Here is a 25,619-nt window from a genome sequence, read left to right on the forward strand (position 1 = left end):
AATAAATACCACTGAAAGAGAGAAAGAACTGTATTTGTCTTCATTCTCAAGGTAATGTGTAACTTAACACAGGGTATGGAAGTGAAACTTGTAGCCTTGTGACACTATGTTTAAGACTCATTTGTCCTGGGTTATTATGTGCCAATTTTGAGAAAAAAGTGCTAGTTTTCCCTCTAAAGGTGCTGCCAGAAGATAAGTGCTTGGCGCAGGCAGGGGGAAGTCATTGGGACTGTTTCCTATATGGCTGTGATTTGTCTTCTCCAGTTTTGGAGGTAGAAGCACCCCATTGTTTAGACCTGTACGAACCTTGGGGCTGAGATCTGCCTCTAGGGCATCCGTATCTGCCCCTTTGTGGCCTGTATGACACTGGAAAGGACCAATTCTTTGAAGGCCAGTGTCTGCTAAATTTTGGTGGTTGTACCTGTAAGAAATCCTTGACTGTTTGCATAGATTTAGCCGTGTCCTCCATTTTCTTTAACACCACTTCTGCATTAACACGAAACAAAGTATCATGCTGTAATGGAGCATCTAATAATTTTGCTTTAACATGATCGGGTAGATTTTGTTTCTTTAACCAAGCATGCCTCCTAATGACAGAACCCGTAACTGCGGCCCTGCAGGAGGCCTCCAGACAATCAAAACCACATTGCAAAGTTTGCTTTCCAACTTGTTCAGCTGCATGCAATAAATCCTGCATTTCTTTGTTTTCTGCACATTCAGAATTTATCAACATTTTCTGTTTAAGCAGTGACATAATATATTGCTGATATTTGAGCATAGGAAACTGACAATTTAAAGCCCTTATAGCCAAGGTAGCAGAAGTATAAATATTTTTTCCCCATGTGTCCAGTGCCCTAGAATCCCTGTCAGAGGGAGTAGGGTTTTTTGCAGTGGAAGCCTTGACCCCTTTTGGGACCCTAAGAGATAGTTTCTGGGTCAGCAGCAGGGTTTTTGAAAAGGAATTTACGAGAGTCAGGAACCCTGTAGTACCTATCCGGCTTAACAGGAGCTGGAGGTAAGGAGTCAGGGGTCAGACTGGACTCTGAAAAGACATCATCTACAATGTCTAACACAGGTGGAATAGCTATGGGCCTATGTTGTGGTAGTAAAAGGAAGTCTCTGAGCCTTTTCTTAAATTCTGAATAATCTTGGCTCCCCCAGTGGAAATGCTCCCTAATGGTATGTAAAGTTTCCCCAAAAGAATAATCCTCAGGAGGAGAGGCTGAAGGGATATATTCTTCAGCATCAGAATCCTCATAGGGAGGAAGAGAGTATTCCTGATCAGAAGAGGAATCAGATGAAATGGAAACCTGATCTGAAGATTCATATTCTGTCTCTTGCCTAGGCCTCTTATCAGGAGGGGGATGGGAACCCCTGATCAAAGTAATTAGGTCTTCGGCCATTTTGAGCATCTGTTTTTGGGCATGGAGGCCTGTCCGTGAGGCAGTTGTACTTGTTTCTTTGTCTTTAAAGGTGCTTTAGTCTTTGCCTTTGAAGCTGAAGTCGTTTTAACGTATAATTGAGTAGGTCTGAAAATACCCTCAGAAGCCGATGCCTGCTGAGCAGCTCCGGACTCATTTGATGGAATAGTTTCCGAAGGTCCAATACCTTGAGCTTCCAGCGGCCTGGTCGACTCCACGTGGGTGTCGGTAGCAGCCTGCGAGTGTAAAGTAGCGGTCGTCAGGGGCTGCGAAGGCGCCTCACTGAGAACCGGCGACTGGCTTAGAAGAAGCTGCATCATCGGTTTTGGACCTTGGATGCCTGTCCTTTTCTTTGCGTTTCTTGTGAATTCCAGTAGTCGGATGGCTGACGACATTGTATAGTTAAATCTTCTGCCAAAATAGTGAAATGCGAAATCGTACCGAAGCGTAATAGTGCGTTGGTTAAATCTAGCACAAAACCGGCAACTAGCAACGTCGTGGTCAGGGCCTAGGCAAGGAATACAGTAAGAATGAAAGTCCTTATGAGGTATTTGCATCCCACAAAAAAAAAAAACAATTATTAACTTTTTCTGACATCGGTCTGGAGCAAGAAAAATGTTTCCCCAACAGGGTACTTAGCTTTTAGTGAAGACTTCGGATCTGAAATTCGAACACGAAAATCTCAGGAGCTGGCCGACCGGCACTTGCGAACTGCTTTTGCTTCGGGCACCGTGTGGCAAGAAAGACTGAAGAAAATGGCGTCGGCTGCATCTTGTATACCCATGGTGCACTGACGTCAGGGAAGAGGTGACAGCAACCGACGCCGGGCCTAGACTTTGGAATTCAGGCCGACTGAGGGTAACCTGCCAGCAGGATAACCCAATTGTAATGACTGCAACAGTGAAATACGAAGAACATCACTAGCCCTCATAATGTGGAACAAACGGGCAAAATGTGGAACACATACCAATGGCTTACTACCAACTTTAACTAGGAAGGTCATAGGATGGTTAAATATGCTGGTTTTGCTTATAAAGAAGATATTTTAATTAATTAATATGATTAATTTCTATTTATAATGGATTTCACTTAAAAATTCCTAACACTGAATGTGTGACAGAGTCTTTCAATGTGGAACTTTGAGGAACTTAGAAGAACATGAACTTTTTAAGACCCCAAATGAGGTACGTTCCTCGTAATGAGGTACACTTGAGAGGTATGTTCATTGTTGAAGGTGTGCAAAATAAGGAAATGAGTTGAAAATGAAGCCTAAAACTGCTAAGAATATTACAAAATACAATGAAATGGATGCCATGTGGCCCCTAAGGCATCCAAGATGGCATCTGATAACAAGCAATCATGCAGAAACTGCATTTAATGTTAAGCACAGTGGCAGCCTTACACAGAAAGCCATGGTACAAAACATTTAATATAAATTGTAAGCTTTGTGGGGGTCAATAATAATTTTGCCAGAGTCTGTAACACAGCCATATGCTGTAACAAGATATTAATAAATCAGAGGCAAAATAACAGCGTAAAGCTGAAATGTTTGTTGGTACTACTGAGCTGCATTCAATTTGAGAAGGGAAAATGTTTTGTGTTTTATACAACATAACGGTTGCGCATCAGTGCTGGTAACCCGGTACGTAAAAAAATCCACTACCAATCATTAGCGGACCGGAGTTCCGCTGTGGCGACCCCTAAATGGGAAAAAGCCGAAAGACACAAACAAACAAAACTTTGTTAGAACTGAAATCCATATGGTTTCAAGATGCATCCCGAGAGCTTAGGTCTGTTCTGAAATACTTCTATTTCCTGTTGACATAGTGGATTGTGACAACATTAATAGTTTCAAAATGGAAACTTGTGCCTAATATGGAAAGGCACAGATAAAGGGTCTGCAAATACTTTACTAGCAGAACAGAAGCACGTTTAGTTTTAATTAGTCAGTGGCTATAGTCTGATACATAACAAAATGTTTGTTCGTAAGCTTTTAGAGTACGAAAATGATTACAGTTGCCTTGTTCAAGGAGACCAGACTTCGTGCTTAGTCTCCCACGTATGTGTGTTCTTTTATAATAAAGAAGATAACTGTACTCTGCTGAGCTATGTTACATGCAGTTATTTTTTACCATAACAAGCTGGTAAAGTGCAAGCTTTACACAGTGTCGGTGGCTAGAGTAACCCTCAGAAAAAGAATGTGAATTGAGTCCAAGCTGCTAAAGATATCAATAATAAATTATCAGAAAAGCTATGGAGTAAAGGCATGACACTTGCATTTAAGATAAATAGTGATGCACACTACAACAGGTTGTTGAATTCTACTTTTCAGGCATTGAATTGGCTCCCTAACATTACTTATCCATTGTAAGTTTATTCTCCTTGGCTGCCCTCCTATTTCCTCTGCGTTTGCCGTCCCATTTATATTAATCCCACTTGTTTGTTTTGTTTTTTGCATTTATCAGCCTTTTGCTGCCTTATATCTGTTTGTGTTCACTTTTCCCCTTTGCCTGTTTTCCTGTCCCTTCTTATTCTGCTGGACTATCTCATACCACATTTCTATTATATAAACCTCTGCTTATTTCCCCCCTTTTCCCTTCCTCGCACTCGCACTCCCACTCCTGGGGTGTCATGCATAATATACTATGTTCCATTCACAAGTGCTCAGAGTGCTCAGCTCCACCACCACATTTTGTATATTACACATGCAATGCTGCTTTGCCACTTTATACCACAAAGTATTTTTGCTTTTTTTTTTTTTTGTCCACGGCACTCCTGAGGATGGTTACTCACTCTTCATAACTGTTGCCCTTGTGTCTTTTATGCCATGAATACTTACGGGACTGGTGCACTCCCTCATTTTTTAAAGAGGAATAATGTTACAGCCCCTTGTTATTCAGTATCATTGACTTACAAAAATCCCTGCTTCTCATTTTGACTTCCTTAGGTTTTCAGAATTTGTTTGCAATCTGGTGGAGTGCCTCTTTCATGGCAGATATCATTTGCAATGCCTCACATACCTTTTGGAATGGGACTATCAGTATGCATGTACTCTGATAAAACTATACTATGTCACACAAATAGCACTTCTTAAAACACCAGCCTTTCTGCTTCTAGAATCATTCAGATGTAAATGACTGCTTCAGTGACATTACATGTTTTTTTTTAACATAGCATGCTTGCTCACAGTTTCATAATCTTAATTAAATGAAACAGTTTAAACTATAAAATAAAATTTTAAAGTAAAAACTATACAAAGGAAATTTGCTCTGGGTGAATGGATAGTTAAAGTATGCAAAGCATACCCAAAGAACAGAATGAAAATTCTACTGCAGTGAAAAGTAAATCTCCTATAGAAATGGTTCTGGGGAAGGGTCAGTACTACCACACAATTAAGCGTTGTCGGCTCACAGTAAGACGTTGTCCTGTTCGAGTCTCAGCTAAAGCGTCTTCTGTGTGGAGACATGCGTGAATGGGCGTACCTTCGTTGAAGGTTGTGTGTCAGAGCTGGCAATTCGGCAGGTAAAAATCTACTGCCAATCATTAGCGGACCGGAGTTCCGCTGTGGCGACCCCTAACCGGGAAAAGCCGAAAAGAAAGACACAACAACAACAACAGCATCAGCTCAATTATCTCAACCAAAAACAGAAAAATATTTTACCAGAACTGTAGAAGCAGGTGAAGCAGCATCCTTCTGTGATTCATTACGGAATACAACAGAACTGCCTTCAGTGGTTGTGTAAACAGGTTTTGAAGCCAGATCAGAACTGTTGTGACAAAACATACAGATTAATATGCAGACATGTACCATCATCATAAGTCACAGGTATATGTTTAACTATCATGAATTTAAATGAAGTACATTACGTACAAGTAAAATAATATGAAAATTATTGCCTAAAATGAATTATGTGTTAGGTGTTTTACAATCCTGCCTTTTTACGATACTACAAAAGAAGAGAGTGCAACTTACAAATAATTTATCAAACATGAATGTTATATATATCTTTTCTCTCATTTCCCTGTTTCTTTCTCTAAAAGAAAATGCATTCAATATTTTTACCTGCATCATACATATTTAATTAGAATGCATTTTTTTGCAAGTTTTTAAACTTTATGTTTTCCCTCGGCTATTGGACAGTCTTCTTAAATATTCCTTCCACTTTTGAGACGTACATCCCATATTTCGGTAAAACAGCCAGATTTCCATCCTTTCTTATTGCAGCCATCACTAATAATTTATTTTAGTAGTTTATCTGGTACTTCCTTAAACATATCCAAACCACCTCCCCTCTAGTCCACCTGGTGAACAGGCAACTGTTTTTATTTCACTTCTGAGGGTAGTAAAAACACTTTATGAGTCTTTTTAGTGGGCCTCCAGGTGTATACTCTCTAAATCCTATTCCCCTTTCCACTTATACCAAGAACTTTATGTATATCATATGCATGCTTCCTCATATCCAGTGAAATGTTTACTTATATAATCAACAATTATATCCCTATGTTCACCGTTTCCATCTACCAACTGAAACTGTCTCACACTTCACTAATGACATGCTATATATCCAACTTCTTTAATGATCCAGTCATAAAAAAAGATTTGACTGATATGTGCTTTAATAACACTTAAGACAGAAATCATATTTGCATAATGCATGAAAAAATATTTGGAATGGTTTGTTTTCTATTTTACAGTTGAATGTGTACTCATGTCACTATGCAATATGTGAAATTAATAAAGATCTTTAAAAATGAATACTACTGTAAAACACTGAAAAAGCCAAATGTCTCCTTTTTCAACAAAGGGTTGACATTCTCCTAGGATCCCAACTATTCAAACTCCTAGTCAACCAAACCTTATCTCCTCCTAGTAGCTAAACTAATTAGACAACCTTCCTCTTACAGCCCCAGAAACCACTTCTACTCTGTCCCACAATGCGACCCCACCCCCACCCCCTAGGAAAAAAACCTCCATTGCACAGATCACTACTACTCTATACTAGGTCCCAAAGTCTGGGAAAGAATTTCTTCCCAAATAAAAGACACTTCATCTTACCCTAAATGTATGACTCAGCTAAAGGCCTACCTCCTCTCGCCAGCTAAATGTCATCCACATCTTCTACCCTGAAGTAAATTACTCTCTTTCTCCAGCTAGTAACACTATTTCTGTACCTCATATGTCATGTTTTACAGCACCATTCTACACTTCTCACTCATATAATCTATTTTGCGTAGCATAACTTCACTCCACTCAACTATCCCGCCACTCCCACTTAGAGAACACACACCGATAATTACCAGACACCTCATTTTCTAAATGAGAGTTGTCTTGATTACTGCAATTAATGTGCATTACAATTGTATATACACACTTTACATTTTTCTTACCTAATAAATGTATTTCACAGATGTGTTTTCATTATGCTGTTGCTATCTCTAACTAAATATAATTCTGACTTTTCTTAGTATTCCCAAGCTGAAATTGAAGTCGATCACTTACGATCAGTGATCTAACCTAGTAAACACATTTTAGATAAAATAAATACATTACATAAAAAATAAATGTAACTGCGGTGGTGGTGCTGTGGTAGCGTTGTTGCCTCACAGTAAGATGTTGTCCTGTTCGATTCTCAGCTAGAGCGTCTTCTATGTGGAGACATGCGTGGATGGGCATACCTTCGTTGAAGGTTGTGCGTCAGGGCCGGCAACTCGGCACGTAAAAATCTACTGCTAATCATTAGCGGACCGGAGTTCCGCTGTGCGACCCCTAACTGGGAAAAGCCGAAAGACACAACAACATAAAAAATAAATGTATGCTTTCTTTTCTTGTCTATTATTGCAGCTAGCTTTACCATTACATGCGTGACATTATTGCAAGGAAAAGAAAGCACAGTTGTGTACACTTAGCAAAAATGTAGATGTTCGAGTGTATTCACTGTTGCAGTCATTACATTTGGGTTATCTGCCTGCAGGTAGCCCTCAGCCGGCCTGAATATCAAAGTCTAATGCTGTCTCATCTTCCATGAAGTCAGGTAGTCAGGGGTATAAATCATGCGGCCGGTGCCATTAAATCAGTTTTTCTTGCCCCAGATGTCAGGTGCCCCCATAATGGGAAGCAATTATGCATATATAAAGGTTACACCTCCAACAAAAAGCAAATACACCAGAAATCTGAAATACACCAAACAAGAAGAAAGGTACAGCCAAGAGAAGTCAGGGGGCTGGAGGGATGGTAACCAGGACTGCAACAGTGAATACACTCAAACATCTACATTTATGGTAAGTGTACACAACTGTACTATGTTTTTCATGTTTCACTGTTGCAGTCATTACATTTGGGTAGATTCCCAAAGCTAAGTCAGGGAGGAGGAAGTTACACAGCATTAGGACCAGCTATTAAGCCCTGCAAGACTGCAGTGGCAAAACCAGCTCTGGATTTAGAAAACAAAGGCAAGTGGTAATGCTTGGTGAAGGTATGTACAGAGCTCCAGGTAGCAGCTTCTAGGATGTCCCTGGTAGGGACACCTCTGAGAAAGGCTGTAGAGGTAGATGCAGCCCTGGTGGAATGTGATCTTATCCCCTGAGGGGTAGGTTTTCCATGTTGCTTATAACAGAAAAGAATGCAATGGCCTATCCACTTAGAAATGGTTTGCTTTGAAATGGCCTTCCCCTCTGCCCCTGCAGCAAAGGCAACTAGCAGCTGTTCAGTTTTTCTGAGAGGCTTAGTCCTGTCCAAATAAAATCTTAGTTGTCCGTGCACATCCAAATAGTGCAGTATTCATTCCCTTTATTCTGTGGATTAGGAAAAAAGGTAGGCAAATGAATGGACTGATTAAGGGCCAAACTGGATACCACCTTGGGCATAAAGGAAGGATTGGCCCTGAGGGACACCCTGTCAGCATGGAAGATGATGAAGGGCTCCACTGCCATGAGGGCCTGAAATTCAGACACTCTTCTTGCTGAAGTGACGGCTAGGAAGAAAGCAGTTTTCCTAGAAAGGAATTTCAACTCTGCAGTTGCAGCTGGCTCAAAAGGAGGTAGAGTGAGTTTTTCCAGTACAAAGTTAAGGTCCCAGGCTGGGGTAGGGGCTCTCCTGGGTGGTCTTAAATTTTTGGCCCCTCTGAGGAATTGTTTCAGCAGGGGGTGAGAGAAGAGGGGTGGCTGAGTATTATGTTGTTGTTTGGCTTTTCCCGGTTAGGGGTCACCACAGCGGAACTCCAGTCTGCTAATGATTGGCAGTAGATTTTTTTTTATGGTGCCAAGTTGCCAGCCCGACGCCCAACCTTCAGCGAAGGCACGCCCATTTACGCATGTCTTTCGGAGGCCACTCGACCTCGGGGAGGACATGCAGACTCCACACAGAAGAGTATTATAATGTGCTGAAATGGTGGAGGCATGAATTTTAATTGATGAGAAGGAAAGGCCCTTGTGGAGCATCTCTGTTAAGTACTGAAGAATATGTGGTAAGCTGGGCACTGTTGTGTCCAACCCTTGAGTCTGGCTCCAGGGACAGTATCTTTTCCACTTTTCAGCACAGCATTTTCTACTACTAGGCCTCCTGGCCTCCAGAATGACATCTAGCACCTGCTTCTGAGTGATGTTATTGGAGAGCTGAGGGAATTAGCCAGGCTGCAAGGTTCAGGGTTTGAAGCTGGGGGTGCAGAATCTGGCCCTCCTGCTGGGACATCAGGGAAGAGGTCTGAGGCAGGTGCCATGTATCCAGCAGTGACATACTGCTTAAGAGGGGGTACCAGTGTTGGCGTGGCCAGTCTGGTGCAAACAGTATTGTCCTTGGTTTGTCTTGTTTGATCTTTAGCAGAACTTTTGGCAAGAGAGGCAGAGGGGGAAAGGCATAAACTGAGAGACTTTCCCAGGTGAAGGACAGGGCATCCACTTTCCAAGCTTGGCTGTGGGGAGTCCTTGTGCAGAATTTGTCCAATTGGTAGTTCTGAAGGGAAGCAAACAGGTCTATCTCTGGGCTCCCCCATTTGTTTCTCAAAATGCTGAATATCTTTGGTTCCAGTTTGCACTCATGTGGGTCCATGAGATTTCTGCTTAGGTTGTATGCCAGAGAATTTAGCTTGCCTGGCAGGAATTGATCTTGTAGGTGCACTTGGTTCCACAGAACCATGGCTAGTTTGCAGACAGGATACGAGTGGGTTCCCCCTGCTTGTTTATGTACCACATAATAGTGGTGTTGTCTGTCTTTACCAATAATTGTCCTGGAAGAATGTGATCCTTGAAGGCTGTCAGTGAATTCTGTACAGTTAACATTTCTTTTTGATTGATATGCGGGTGCATCTGACTCGGGTTCCATTTGCCCTGAATGCACTGCCCTACCAAGTGAGCCCCCCCCCATGCATAGTCTGATGCGTCTGTTGTTAGGGTTTGGGTGGCAGGGGGTACAATGAATGGCAGTCCCTTGTTGTGGTAGCAGGCCTTTACCCACCAAATGAACTCTGTCTTTATACAAGGAATGATAGGAATCATTGATTCCAGATCCTGTGAATGTTGACACCATAGGTTTTTTAGATACCATTGTAGTTTCCTCATATGCAGTCTTGCATACGGAATTAGTAGAATGCAAGAGGCCATGAACCCCAGGGCTTGCAGGATTTTCCTTGCAGATAGCTGGGTCTTTGTGGCCATTAGTTTGAAGTAGGCTGTCAAATAAACTTGTTTCTCTGGCTCGAGGAAAGCCATCTGGGAAGTTGTATTCAAGCTTGCTCCCAGGAATACAATTTGTTGTCAGGGTACTAAATGAGATTTCTTTTTGTTTATGGTGTACCCCAGCGAGGTTAGAAGTTTCTTTACAAATACCAGATGATTTAGTAGCACATCCTGGCTTTCTGCCTGAATTAGACAATCGTCCAGGTATGGATATATTTGAATATGCAATGACTGGACCTAGGCACTTTGTGAATACCATGGGTGCAGCAGATAAGCCAAAGGGAAGCAAAGAGAACTGCTAGTTCATGTAGCCTGCTCTGAAGCGTAGGTATTTCCTGTAAGATTCCCTTACTGGAATGTGCAGGTAAGCCTCCTTTAAGTCTAAGGATGCCAACCAGGCATCTTTGCCTAGCATAGGATGCAGCTGATGAAGTGTTAGCATTTTGAATTTTGGGATTACCAAAAAAGGTGTTTAGAATAGAGAGGTCCAGGATAGGATGCAAGGAGCTGTCTTTTCTGGGTACCAGGAAAAGTCTTGAGCAAAAACCTTGTCCCCTTTCTTCAGCTGGGACAGGTTGAATAGCCCTGATACTTAGAAGAGAAAGAACCTGCTGTTGAGCCTCTGCCCACTGATTTGGGGGTAGATCTGGCCAACTGTTTGGGGTTGGTAAGGTGTGGAAGTGGAATCTATAACCTTGGGAAACTATATTTAAAACCCATTTGTCCTGGGTAATGAGTTCCCAGTTTTTTGCATGCAGTGCGATCTTTCCCCCTAAGGGAGCATGCAGTAGAGCAGGACTGGGAAGGTTTAAGGTTAAGTCATTGTGACAGTTTTCCATAGGGGGTGTCTTACTACTTCCAGCTTTGGAAGTGGGAGCCCCCAACTGCTTAGGCCTGTCAGTACCTTGAAACTGTAGCCTAGGTGGTCTGCTGTTCCTGGGTTTGGACTGAGAAAGCCTGGAAGAGACAGGAAAGGACCAATTCTTAGAAGGCCAATGCCTACTAAATCTGGGAGGCTGTACTTGCAGGAAATCTTTAACAGTTTGCATAGATTTAGCTTTTTCCTCCATCTTTTTAAGTACTTCTTCTGCTTTCTTGTCAAACAGGTGGTCTTGGTTTAAGGGAGCATCCAGTAATTCAGCTTTAACATGATCTGGCAAATTGTACTCCTTAAGCCAAACATGCCTTCTAAGAACAGATCCAGTGACAGCAGCCCTGCAAGATGCTTCTAAAGATTCAAAACCACATTGCAAAGTATGTTTATCAATTTGTTCAGCAGAATGCATTAAATCCTGTAATTCTTTATGTTCAGCACAGTCAGGAATCAACATAATTTTCTGTTTAAGTAGTCCTATAATATGCTGCTGATACTTTAACATATGAAACTGGCAATTTAAGGCCCTAATGGCCAAAGTAGCAGAAGTGTATACCTTCTTACCCCATCTCTCCAAGGCCCTGGAATCTCTATCAGAGGGGGTAGGGTTTTTGGCAGTAGTAGCCTTAATGTCTTTAGATCCCTGTGAATCTGGGTCTGCAGTAGGATTCTTGAAAAGAAACTAGTGAGAGTCAGGTGCTCTGTAACACCTGTCAGGTTTCCGGGGAGCAGGAGGTAAAGTGTCTGGGGCAAGACTAGATTCCAGGAAGGCATCATCTACAATGTCCAGGACAGGGGGGATAGCTAAAGGCCTATGTTGAGGTATGATTAAAAATTCCCTAAGCCTCTTTTTGGAGTCAGTTGCAGCCTCTAAGATGTCTTTGGTTGGTACTCCTCTGAGGAAGGCTGCCGAAGTGGCTGCTGCTCTGGTTGAATGTGGCCTAATGCCCTTAGGCACTGATTTGCCATGCTGTGAATAGCAGAAACGAATGCAATGGCCTATCCATTTTGAAATAGTCTGTTTTGAGATAGGCTTTCCTTGTGATGCTGCAGCATATGCCACTAGAAGTTGATCAGTCTTTCTGAAAGCTTTAGTTCTGTCCAAGTAGAAGCGTAGCTGTCTGTGACTGTCCAAAGAATGCAGAATTCTCTCACCCTTATACTGTGGGTTTGGATAAAAAGTAGGCAAATTAATTATTTGGTTAAGGGCCACACTGGACACTACCTTAGGCATAAATGTAGGGTTTGTCCTCAGCGAAACCCTGTCAGGATGGAAAATGATAAAAGGTTCCGCAGCCATGAGTGCCTGGAACTCTGAGACTCTTCTAGCGGAGGTTATTGCTAGGAGCAGAGCTGTTTTCCAGGATAAGAATTTTATGTCAGCTGCAGAGGCTGGCTCAAACGGAGGCAGTGTGAGTTTTTCCAAGACATAGTTGAGGTCCCATGCAGGTATTGGTGCTCTCCTTGGAGGTCTTATGTTTTTGGCCCCTCTGAGGTACTGCCTCAGTAATGGATGAGAAAAAATAGGTGGTTCTGTACTGTAATGAGCTGAAATGGCAGAGGCATGAATTTTAATTGGTGAAAAGGAAAGGCCTTTATCCAGCATCTCAGTTAAGTATTGTAAAAATCTGAGGAATATTTGGAACAATCGTGTCAATACCTTGTGCTTGGTTCCAAGCACAGAATCTCTTCCATTTGTCTGCATAAGATTTTCTGGTGCTAGGCCTCCTGGCCTCCAAAATAACATCCATTACTGCTTTAGAGAGAGGTGTGTCTTGAGAGGCTAAATTATCTGCCATGCCGCCAGGTTTAAGGTTTTGAGTTGGCTGTGTAGTATCTGGCTGTCTTGTTAGGTCAATAAGTGAGGAATTTGAGGTAATGTCCAGGCTGGGCAGTGAGACAAGCTCTTTAGGATTGGGTACCAGTGCTGGCGGGGCCAGTCTGGGGCAATCAGTATAATTTTTGGTTTCTCTTGTCTGACTTTGAGGAGTACCTTGGGGAGGAGAGGCAGAGGAGGAAAGGCATATACTGTTAGATTTTTCCAGCTGAAAGATTGAGCATCCACTTTCCATGCTTGCTTGTGATAAGTCCTTGTGCAGAATCTTTGTAGCTGGTAGTTGTGAGGGGAGGCAAATAGGTCTATGTCCGGGCATCCCCAGGTCCTTGTTATCATGCTGAAGACTTGTGGATCCAATTTCCACTCGTGGGAATCCATTAGGCTTCTGCTTAGTTCGTCCGCCAGAGTATTTTTCCTTCCTGGCAGGAATTGAGCTTGCAGATGTATTTGGTAAGTCAATGCTGTGTGCCACAAGGTCATGGCTAGCCTGCAGAGGGGGTAGGAATGTGTGCCTCCCTGCTTGTTTATGTACCACATGACTGTAGTATTGTCCGTCTTTATTAGTAGTTGTCCTGGATGAAGTTGATCCTTGAAGGCTGTTAGGGCATTCTGAACAGCTAGCATCTCTTTTTGATTGATATGTAGATGCGGACCATGTCCCCTGAATACATCTTCCTGCCATATGGGCCCCCCCAGGCATAATCTGATGCATCTGTTGTCAATGTCTGCCTGGCTGTGGGTAAGGTGAATGGCTGTCCCACGTTGTGGTGACAGACTTTTTCCCACCATTGAAACTCCTGTTGCAGGCATGGAATGAGGGTAATTATTGTTTCCAGGCTGTGGCAATGTTGAGCCCAAACACTTTTTAGATACCACCGAAGTTTCCTCATATGCAGTCTTGCATATGGAATTAGCAGAATGCAGGATGCCATGAAACCCAAGGCCTGCAGAATTTTTCTTGCAGATAACTGGGTCTTTGTTGCCAACATTTTGAAATAAGTAGTCAGTTGTCTGTGTTTGTCTGGCGTGAGATAAGCCATCTGGGCAGTTGTATTTAAGCTTGCACCCAGGAATATTATCTCTTGAGAGGGTACGAGTTTTGATTTCTTCTCGTTTACTGTGTGTACCCTAGGCTTGTCAGTAATCTTTTTACAAACGCCAGATGCTGTAGTAGAATGTCCTTGTTCTTCGCTTGAATAAGGCAGTCGTCCAAGTAAGGATATATTTGTATTCCTCTTTGTCTGCAAAATACAATTACTGGTGCCAGGCACTTTGTGAAGACCCTGGGCACAGTAGATAAGCCAAAGGGCAGTGCAGAGAATTGGTAGTGCATTGAGCCAGCTTTGAATCTGAGGTATCTTCTGCATGTTTGTCTGATTGGGACATGCAGGTATGCCTCTTTTAGATCTAAAGTCACAAGCCAAGCTTTCTTGCCCAACATGGGCAGAAGTTGCTGTAGAGTCAACATTTTGAATTTTGGAATATCCAGATATCTGTTTAGAATAGATAAAGCCTCTCCAGGCTTTGTCTTTTCTGGGTACCAAGAACAGTCTTGAATAGAATACGTGACCCTGCTCTTGTTCTGGTACGTGTTGAATGGCCCTCATATCCATGAGGGATGAAACTAGTTTTTGTGCCACTGCCCATTGATTGCGTGGCAGGTCTGGCATACCGTTTTGCCTTGGCAGGGTGTGAAAGTGGAACCTGTAGGCTTGTGAAAGTATATTTAGAATCCATTTGTCCTGGGTGATCATGTGCCAATTTTGTGAAAAAAGTGCTAGCTTTCCTCCCAAGGGGGCTGTCAAAAGATAAGTGCTTGGTGCTGGAAGTAGAAAGTCATTGAGACTGTTTCCTGTACAGCTGTCATTTTTCCTCTCCGCTCTTGGAGGTAGAAGCAGCCCACTGTTTAGGCCTGTATGAGCCTTGGGGCTGTGATCTGCCTCTGGGGTGTCTGTATCTGCCCCTTTGTGGTCTATCTGACACTGGAAAGGACCAATTTCTTGTAGGCCAGTTCCTGCTAAATCTGCGAGGCTGTACCTGCAAGAAATCCTTGACTGTTTGCATCGATTTAGCCTTGTCCTCCATTTTCTTCAACACCTCTTCTGCTTTAAGACCAAACAAAGTATCATGCTGTAAAGGAGCGTCTAATAGTTTTGCTTTAACATGATCCGGCAAATTTTATTCTTTTAACCAAGCATGCCTCCTAATGACAGAACCTGTAACAGCGGCCCTGCAGGAGACCTCAAGAGAATCAAAACCACATTGCAAAGTATACCTTCCAACTGTTCAGCTGCATGTAATAAATCCTGCATTTCTTTACTGTTTGCACATTCGGTATTTGCTGGCATTTTCTGTTTAAGCAAAGATATAAGATATTGCTGATTCTTAAGCATATGGAATTGGCAATTTAACACTCTTACAGCCAAGGTAGCAGAGGTATAAATCTTTTTGCCCCATCTGTCTAGGGTCCTAGAATCCCTATCAGAGGGGATATGTTTTTTTGCAGTAGAAGCCTTGACCCCTTTGGGACCCTGAGAGATGGTTTCTGGGTCAGCTGCAGGGTTCTTATAGAGAAATTTATGTGAATCAGGAACCCTGTAGTATCTGTCTGGCTTAACAGGGGCTTGTGGTAAAGAGTCTGGAGAAAAACTGGACTCTGTAAATACATCATCTACAATGTCTAAAATAGGTGGGATAGCAAGGGTCCTGTGCTGGGGCAATAAAAGGAAATCTCTGAGCCTTTTCTTGGATTCTGAGTAATCTTGGCTCTCCTAGTGAAAATGCTCCCTCATAGTATGCAGTGTTTCCCCAAAAGAATAATCCTCAGGAGGAGAGGCTGAATGGATAGATTCTTCAGCATCAGAATCCTCATAGGGAGGAATACAGTAATCCTGTTCAGCGGAGGAATCAGAGGAAATGGAAACCTGGTCTGAAGATTCATATTCTAACTCTTGACTAGGCCTCTTTTCAGAGGGGGATGGGAACCCCTGATCAAAGTAATAAGGTCTTCAGCCATTTTAAGCATCTGTTTTTTAGGCATGGAGGCCTGTCCAGGTGAATGCTGTACTTGTTTCTTTGTCTTTAAAGCTGCTTTAGTCTTTGTCTTTGCAGCTGAAGTAGGTTTCACATATAACTGTGTGGGCCTGAAAACACCCTCAGAAGCCGATGCCTGCTCAGCGGCTCTGGACCCATCTGAAGGAATAGTTTCTGAGTTCCAATATCTTGAGTTTCCAGAGACCCAGTCGGCTCCACGTGGGAGTCGGAAGCGGCCTGTGGCTCTGAGGTAGCGGGCGTCAGGGGCTGCGAAAGCACCTCACTGAGAACCGGCGAAAGGCCTAGAAGAAGCCCCGTCGTCGGTTTTGGATCTCGGATGCCTGTCCTTTTCTTTTCGTTTTTTTTGTAAACTCCGGTAGTCAGCTGATCCGACGGCATTATATAATTAAATCTTCTGCCAAAGTAATGAAATGCAAAATCGTACCGATGCTTAATAGTGCGTTGGTTAAATCTAGCACAAAACCGACAACTAGCAACGTTATGGTCAGGGCCTAGGCAAGGAATAAAGTAAGAATGAAAATCCTTATGAGGTATTTGCTTCCCACAAGAAATATAGTTATTAACTTTTTCTGACATTGGTCTGGAGCAAGAAAAAAGTTTCCCCAATGGGGTACTTAGCTTAAATGAAGACTTCGGATCTGAAATTCGAATTTGAAAACTTCAGGAGTCGGCTGACCGGCACTTGCGAACTGATTTTGCTTCGGGCACCTCGCGGCAAGAAAGACTGAAGAAAATGGTGTTGGCTGCATCTTATATACCCCTGGCGCACTGACGTCAGGGAAGAGGCGACAGCAACCGACGCCAGACCTACACTTTGGAACTCAGGCCGACTGCGGGTAGCCTGCCAGCAGGATAACCCAATTGCAATGACTGCAACAGTGAAACACGATGATCATCATCTATTTTATGAGTGACACTACTGCTACAAGCTTGAGTAAAGATTTTCTTGAATTTGCTCTAAAATAGAGTTTTGATAAGAAATCTTGTGAGCTAGAAAGTTTAATGCTGTAAACCCTAAGATGATAGATGTGCAGATTTTTTGCTGCATTAATCTAGAAAGCTTAAATCCTTAGTTACTAGGAACGAGGCTAAAAGAATATTTTCCATTTTCAGTAGATGATGATAAAGTTACAGCAACATAACCAGCTTCATATGAATTACACAAATCTAGTCTACCTGAGGGAGATTTTTACAATATCTCTGCATTTTTAATGCTGGAGAATTTGTTTCTTTTGGCTTTTCCCGGTTAGGGGTCGCCACAGTGGAACTCCGGTCCGCTAATGGTTGGCAGTTGATTTTTACGTACCGGCTTGCCAGGCCTGATGCACAACCTTCAACGAAGGTATGCCCATTCACACGTCTCCACGCAGAAGATGCTCTAGCTGAGAATCGAACCGGACAGCGTCTTACTGTGAGGCGACAATGCTACCGCAGCACCACCACCGCAGGATTCTTAATGCTGGAGAAAGACTGGGAATTCTATTTGTCCTTAGCACATTTTACAAGTGCAGCAAAGTGGAAGGCCGTCCACTCTACATGTAGAAGTCTTGACATTTCAGAGTACCATTTTTTCTGGAAATAAAGGATTTGTAACAGACCAATCCAAATAGTCTCCTATGAACATTAAAGTATCTAGGAGGAAATATCTTTCAGAGGGAACCTGAGGATTGCTAATTTTCTTTTATCAGTGTGCTGAGAAGAAGAGTGAATTTACCTCATAAAAAAATCGTGTGCTTCATTAGAGGAAGCTGGAGGAATTCCTTTTAATTTTCTCTTGCCTCCCTGAACCATCATTTGTGAAGATTTGTGTTCCAGCCAAAGAATGACAATGATCCAAAGTACCAATATAGATCCATGTTTTACAGCAGTTTCCTGTACTAAAATTAAAACACTTCTTAGCCAACAACTTAAAAGTGAAGGAAGGCTACAGCAAGACAAAAGCGGTTACAGTTGGTCTAGTCTAGGAAAACCCCCAAGAGGTATTAGTCTCACCCTCTACTGAAACTCATCCATCTGACATGATCACTGAGGATATTAACATAGGTACCGATGTTGGTGCTGCTAAGGTTACATCTATTAGCACCACTGAGTTCAGCAGGGAGAATGTGCATTAACAACTTTATATCCCTGTTTTGGGAAGCCATATGTGATATATATATATATATATATATATATATATATATATATATATATAAATAACTCTCTTGAAAACTGGAAATGAAAAGGGTGCATTTTGTTCTGTATGTCCTTGAAAGCTTCCGTTAACAACTCACCCCTACTAGACTTGAGCATTTTATCCCTTTTCTCCAGATCCTTATCTGTTTTCTTGGACTTCATTTTGTAGGAAATAAATGGCTTTTTATAACAAAATAAAAAAACACAGTTATATTTCTGGTAAAACTCTGATACCATAAGAAAGACATTTTAATAATATTTTGACTGAAGGCCTCTGAAGAAAAGTAACAGTAAGCAAGTGTCACTATACAGACAAAATTACTACAGTGACAAAATGGATATAAAACCCTTGAAATGTGAGAATTTAATATATCTTCTATGAGTGCAAACTTCAAACTTTATACAAAGGTTTCCTACACTTACCAGTGTTCAATGGAATGCAAGCACAAGGCCATGGGTGGTCTTCACAGGGACAAAAGTACAGCGAGTGAAATTTCTATCTAGTAAAGAAGATAGATAATGTTGATAAAACTCAAACTGCTGTGATTCATAGTTACAGTGACCACTCCCAAAAGGCCAGCCTAAACTATCAGCGTTGGCAATATCATACATGCCACTTGCAATAATAAACATGGATATGAAATGGCATGAAGAAATACTGGAAGCAAGTTTAGAACCAATGATACCAAAACCAGTCAGTTTTAGGGACACTGGCAGCAGTGACAATAATGTCACTGCTTGTATGGTGCCAACAAACTTCATTTCCCAGCGATCTTGACTGACATGGATGCTGCTCATGCACTTGGCATGGTACAATAGAATATCTGTGAAACAGTGTGGGTAGAATAGGATTCCCTGAGAGATTTATAAAACAAATACAGAGGTACTTCAAGGTGCAGGTTAGTAAGCTGAATACTGGAATCAATGCATACAAATTAGTGTTGGGCCCAGACAAAAACTGTGCTATATTCATTTTTCAGAATAAATCGGGAAAAGTCGAAAGAAGAAGAAGTTAACACAACCCTAAAAAATTCTCCACAGCCATAAAGAAGTCTTACATCTCAGCCATATATTCAACCATAATCCCTTTCCAAATAACTCATCACTCGAAATCGCAATAAAATCAACTCTTATTTCACGGACAGTATAGCAACTCTAACCTAAGATTCCCCAATATCTAATTCTAACCCTGCTCAACAGCCATGTATCATCACATCCACTTTCACCTTTAAATCTGTGCCCATATCTTACATAAAACTATTCTTAAACTCAAACCATGCTCTACTTCAGCTGATGATCTTCCAAGGAAATACCTTAAAATAGCAGCCGATAGCATTGCCAACCCTGTCTCAATCCTTGTAAATAGGTCAGCCCAGGAATTCCGCATTCCTTCTCTCTGGAAAAAGTCACTTATTATCCCTCTGCAAAAAAGGAGGAAATTCAACACTACATTACTAAATTTAGACCTATAGCAATCTTATCCCTCCTAGCCAAAATACTTAATTGCTAAACTATCTCCTGCAGGAAGCACTCCTAACCCCCTCACACAACATGGCTTCTGTACTTCCCATAGTACTAACACTGCACTTCTAACTTATATAGATACTGTCAATAAAGCTAGAGATAATGGCAAACTAGTTTCCCCCTTACTTCTAGACTTGTCGAAAGCCTTCAAAAGTTTGTCACAGCAAAATTCTACTTCAAATGTCCTCATTAGGTCTCTCTCAGCCTACCCTTCTATAGTTCAAAAGTATACAATAGGTGTCAGTCAGTAAACTGGCACTCCTCTCTTTCTCCATACCTCCCAGTAACCACAGGTGTACCACAAGGCTCTATCCTTGGTTTCCTTCTTGTTAACATTCTCACCAAAATCTTCCACAAATCCACACAACAGGCCTCCCTGATACAGCTAGCAGTTGACTCCACACACACTTACATATCTGACAATGTGGCACACCACCAAAGAATTACTCATAAAGCTTTATAAGCGTATAAAACATGGTTTTCTAACTCACAACTCATGCTTAACCCGAAAAAATTACTACTTTTTCCCCAAATTCCTCTCTCATACAAAAAATAAAGTCCTCTCTCTTGATAATATAACCATTAAAGTAATTTCTCTTAGTAAATTATTAAGGTTGATATTGGACAACAATCTTAAATTCAACCTGTATATCCAAAATTGCAATTGTAACTCCTCAATCACCTGAAGAATCTACGGATATTCACATGTGGATTAAACAGTTCAGTGTTCTCAAGACACAGTGGGAGATGCAAACACTCATTTGCAAAACCGGTATATCATCCTCCATTCCTTTTTTCAATGTATGTACTGCAGGTCTCTGGGAAGAAGAAGTCTTCTTCAGTGATGATGCTGATTCATTAGGGTGTGATGGGGGGCGCTCCTTCATTCCTCCTCACAACAGGGTCTCGGATCCGAGACCCTATCATGAGGGGGAATGAAGAAGACAACATCAGATCCTATGATGGGTTGTGATTGACTGAGCAGTTGCCTAATAATAGAATAATTATTTTGATTTATACTTTTATTTTTTACCACTGTTTTTCACTGTGAGTAGGAAGAAAGGGATAGCTTGCAGACAAGAAGAATTACTTTGATTTATATTTTGTTTTACCTCAAATTTACACTCTTTGTTAGAAAGGGATAGGTTTCAGACAGACAAACTCTAGACATCCCAAGAGGCTTAGTCAGCTATAAACATGCACAGAATACAAAAAGGCAATCCACACTTATCTACAAAATGCTACATCGGTTTGTGATTGATTGAGAAGTTGCCTGGTAACAGATTTATTTTGACATTTTATTTACCACTGTTTGTTTACAGTTTGTAGGAAGGAGATAGCCTGTAGACAAGATTTACTTTGATTTATATTTTCTTGTTTACCCCAAATTTTCACCGTTTCCTATTAGAAAGGGATAGTTTTTAGACAGACAAACTCTAGTTATCCCACAGGTCCTAGTCAGCTATAAATACTACAATCCAGAGCTTGTCTGAAACAATCTTGTGTTGGTTTGAAATTTACTGATTTTTGCTGTTAAGAGGTGAGAGTAATGAGAGTGAGTAGAAGCTACTGGGCATATTCATGCGTGATATAAAGGAATTCCAGCTTTGGTGTTAGTTACACAACTGGTACGGTCAAAGGAATGACTTTATTCTGCTTAATTTTATGTTAAATTGTATATTCTTTGTGTGATTTTTCTCATAGAAGATTTAAAATCTCCGAATTCTGTGATAACTGATTTTGATTATCTTCCATGTACAATTCTTTATTAATTTGCAGCTGAAAAAAGATTCCTTAAATGCCATTAATGACTTGCAAAAGCACAGGTCTCTTGTACAGTGTATTAAATGCTGGGTATATTTAAAGGTAACACTTGATAACACTGGTGATCTGTGTTTCTCATGCCAAATGTTAAGTGATTTGCTTGCTATTATTAGTAGTAAATCTAGATTTACTGACGAAGATTGCACTTGTGCAGCTGGCATAGTTTGGAGAACTGTTGTTTCATATATTACTGAGTGGACTAATGAAAATATAATGTAGGCAAACAGCAAACAAAAAGCATTTATGAAAGGAAGTATTAAGTAAGAATAACAAAGGAGAAAAAGAAACCAAGTGATGTCTGTAAAGCAAAGGGAATACATAATAAAAAGAAAACTGACTGTTTGCTTATGTAACACCCACAATACCAGAAATGATAATGTTTTCTACCACAAAACTTTCAGTCTACAGAAAAAGGCAGCATTTTTCCAAAAGAGGAGACAGAAAAACAGGCAAACTGCGGGTGAGAAGCAAGAATTCAAAACTGAACACAGAAGGACTGAAGAACATTACTGCAAGAAAAAGAGGAGAAAGACAGAAGCTAACAACATGGCTCAAGCTGTGGATGTACAAAGCCAGCTGGATGAGAAATGTATGCTTGCAAATTTAATATGAAATGAAAACAGTGGAATTAATAAGACTAATGTTGATGAAGATCATTCTTTTGTAACAACTGATAAGAGTAGATATTACATTAGAGGGTGAAGATTCTTCAGAACTGGTTAGAAAAGATATTCTTGTAATTGGAAATCCAATTAAAAGAGGAACTGATAGTTAACATTTGCAGATAAGATAATGAATATTGAATAGTGTTACACATGCCAGGAGCAAAAATAGAATATCTGAGAAAGGCCTTAGAACACCTTAATGTAAGGAAGTATGCCTCTGTTTTTAGTCAGGATGGTACAAATGATCTCATCCACAAGGACTCTCTGACTCTTAGTATGGATCTTACAGCCATCTGAGATGGCATAGCTTGTACAGGTACTAGGACATATGTTTCACAAATCACTTATATAAATGAGTGTTCAGGTCACCGTTAATGAAAAGATTTTTTGGCTAAATATTTACATGAAAAAAATGTCCTGTTTTAAGCAATGGACATGTGTGGAGCACCTGGGCCTAATTTTGGGCACACATGTTTCAACAGGACGGCATGCACTTGTCAAGATCAGGAAAACAAATTCTGCAATATTTGATAAAGACAAGACAGGATTTTTATCAGGTCAAAAATTTAACGGTTCACAGATGGCAACATTCAATTCCTCTCTGATGGCTGGTAATGTTAGGAGCATTAACAATAGTTTTTTTTCTTATTCGAAAGTTTGCTATGTTCCCATTAGATTGATGATGTTATTGTTTGTGAAACGTGGTTAAAGATCAGTGACTAGACACCAGTTCTGCCATGGTATAAACAAAACACATTCATTACTTAAATCCAGAGACAGGCATGGGTAACAAGGAACAAAACAAGTCCCAACCTGCTCTACAAACCCACCAGGAACTTAGAAACAAAACAAAGCAGCAAATTAGGCAAAATAAATTACTACTCAGAAATACAATCTAAGCACCGTAATAATCCAAAAAAATTCTGGACAGCTATAAACAATACACTTCTACCAGGCAAAGTTAGGACACCCTCTCCTACCACTACTAATATAATATTGCTACTCAATTCAATAAATACTTTACTGAAACTATATAGCTCTGTCCAACAATCAAAGCCACTCACCTGCCAAACTACCTCTGTCTCTCCCAATATTAAATCCACCTTCTCCCTGCAACCTGTATCTACAGAGACTATCAAAAGACTGCTCAAAAACCCACCACAATAGCTGCAGACAACTTACCTGCCAATTCCCCTAAAGCTAACAGTAGATGGTATAGCCTAGCATAATCAAGACTGGACAAAATCAGTACATATATAACAGTACTGAGATCTTTCTGTCAGATGAGATGATTCATTAGTAAAAAGGTACTGAGGTGAAAATGCAATGAATTCACAACTACTGATAATTAGGTTGTAAAAGGTAAGAGACCTGTGAGGGAAAAATCTGACATTTGTTATGTAGAAAAGAATATGTACCATTAACTACTGTTAGCATAAAAATGATATTTTATGCATCTCCAGAAGTAGTTGTGAAGACACGTCTCCAGGAAAGGACCGGAGGAGTAGCTGAGAGCTTCTGCTAACTCATTCACCTCCCTGAGAATGTGATTCACTCAGACAATGATGCCCTGTCTATGGTTCATCTCCAGACAAGCATCATCTCCCTGCAAAGGGATTACAACTATGTGCACCCCTGCTTGTCTAGATATCACATGATGGGTTGACTGTATAAATGAATAAAGAAAAATCACAAAAGTAATTCCTTCTCTAAAGTCAACAGGGCCAGAAACACTACTCATAGCTCCAATTATTTGACAGAGAGCCCCTTTCTCCAGAGGGAATAATATTACATGTCATGTGTAGGAGCCTTAAGCTTTCCAACCTGAAAGCAAAGTTCCCCATCAGCACTACCTACTACTATTAGTTTGGCTGCAGGAAGGAGGTAAACATCAGAAGGCAGATAAGGATAGGTGGGAAGAGACTAAGCAAAAGATAATACAAAAATCAAGGAGTTTGAAGCTCTTGACAATAGATATAGATAGTAAGATACAAGCAATACAAATTTGTATAGTGCCTTTTGTTTTGTATACAAGTCAGCAGTAATTTTAATCATCTGGGGAGAAGTTGTACACAATAATTAATAAACAGCTGAGGGAAATTAATTTGCAGAGAAAGAGGGCAAGAGTTAAGTGACAGCAGTTGCTTTTCTCCATAGAACAAGGTGGTTTAGGATTAACTAATTTGAAGATACATTTAAGTCATGCAGTTGAGACCCATACAAAACAGAGACGTATATGGTTACAAATCAAAGTGGAAAGAAAGGATCAACTGGGGAAGTCTGAAAAATAAGGATGCAGGCCCTTAACAAGAACAAAAACATACAGGATATTACATTTATAAAGTAGAAGAAAGTATTCTATGAACTAAACCACCATTCCCCTCCGTGCCACACGCTCCAGGGACCTCAACCTCATTACTACAATAAACAGAACATGCTGGAAGGACAGGTTCCTAACCCAGAGACTGCCCATGCTCTGGAACAGACTTCCCATTCACATCAAGCAGAGCACCTCGCTGGCCCTCTTCAAAAGAAATTTTGAAGAGTGGATGGGCAATAGAAAATCCACCCTGGGGATCACGTCAAAGGCCCTGCTTGACAGGGGCACTGGGAACTAATGTCGGGCAGATTGATGTCAGGGAATCTTTTTAGGCTAGGCTTACATAGGCTCTAGGGCCGTTAGTCTAGTACACACCTATGAACCTATGTAAAGAGGTAATAGTATTAACTGCAACTAGACAAAGGGGGCTGGAATGTATTGGAGAAAATTGGCAAAGTGGCCAGGGTATTTGGACCTAATAACTAAGGTGAGAAAGGTAATAAGAGTGGGATGAGGTCAAGCAGAAGTTTGGACAGCAGGTTAAAGACTGCCTTCCCTACTAGGGTTTGAAAACTGAGTATAGACAAAGAGAAGGGAATAGGGGAGTGTTAAAGTGAAAGACCAGCTCTGGATTAGTTTTCACTTAAGTCTACAACAGAAGCTACTACCTAAGAAGCAATAATTAGGAGGTCATATCAAAATAATGCATGATAACTATAAGACTCAATCAGAAAGATGATAAAAAGGATTGGGAAGAGAGAAGAGAAAGGCAATATACAAAGGAACAGTGGCTGTACTTTTGTATGGCTCACAAATATGCATCAAAGTCTAGAAGGTTTAGAAGTTTTCATAAAAGTGTCTGCACGGGTATTTTTATTCTCCAAGGGGATTTCAGAAATTTTTCCACAGTTAGCAAATACTTGAGGTGTGATAAGAAATAGAGAGGTAACTGGGAACACATTTTGGAGAATGTAATAAGTAGGCATATTTTGAAAACTTCCCACAGAGTACTATGTTATCAATGCTGAGGGAGCAAATTACTATAATTAAGGAGACAATCCTTTTTAGCTGTGATATGGGAACTGAATTGCCTAGCCATAGTAAGGCCTTACTAAGTATACTGCTACTGGCTGCAAAAATAAATAAATAATTAAAAACAATTACTAGAAAATGGAAATCAAAATCTAAACCAAGTACTAAATACTGTAAAGGAGTAAATGAAATGGAGATGGGATCTTTGGAGATGGGAAGGAGC

At 40.9% G+C, this 25,619-nt stretch overlaps 1 protein-coding gene across 2 annotated transcripts in view; it reads right to left on the minus strand.

Annotated features, from left to right (window-relative positions):
• Positions 1–25,619, minus strand: part of EIF2AK2 (eukaryotic translation initiation factor 2 alpha kinase 2) — a 1,554,704-nt gene that overhangs the window by 861,283 nt on the left and 667,802 nt on the right. For both annotated transcript variants that reach the window (XM_044057939.1, XM_044057874.1), the window contains exon 11: positions 5,083–5,188. In XM_044057939.1, the coding sequence (XP_043913874.1) occupies positions 5,083–5,188 (106 nt within the window). The remainder of the gene's footprint in view (positions 1–5,082; positions 5,189–25,619) is intronic.

The sequence above is a fragment of the Protopterus annectens genome, chromosome 1.part0 (genome assembly GCF_019279795.1).
Source record: "Protopterus annectens isolate FY-2018-M chromosome 1.part0, PAN1.0, whole genome shotgun sequence".
In the NCBI taxonomy this organism is placed as follows: Eukaryota; Metazoa; Chordata; order Ceratodontiformes; family Protopteridae; genus Protopterus; species Protopterus annectens.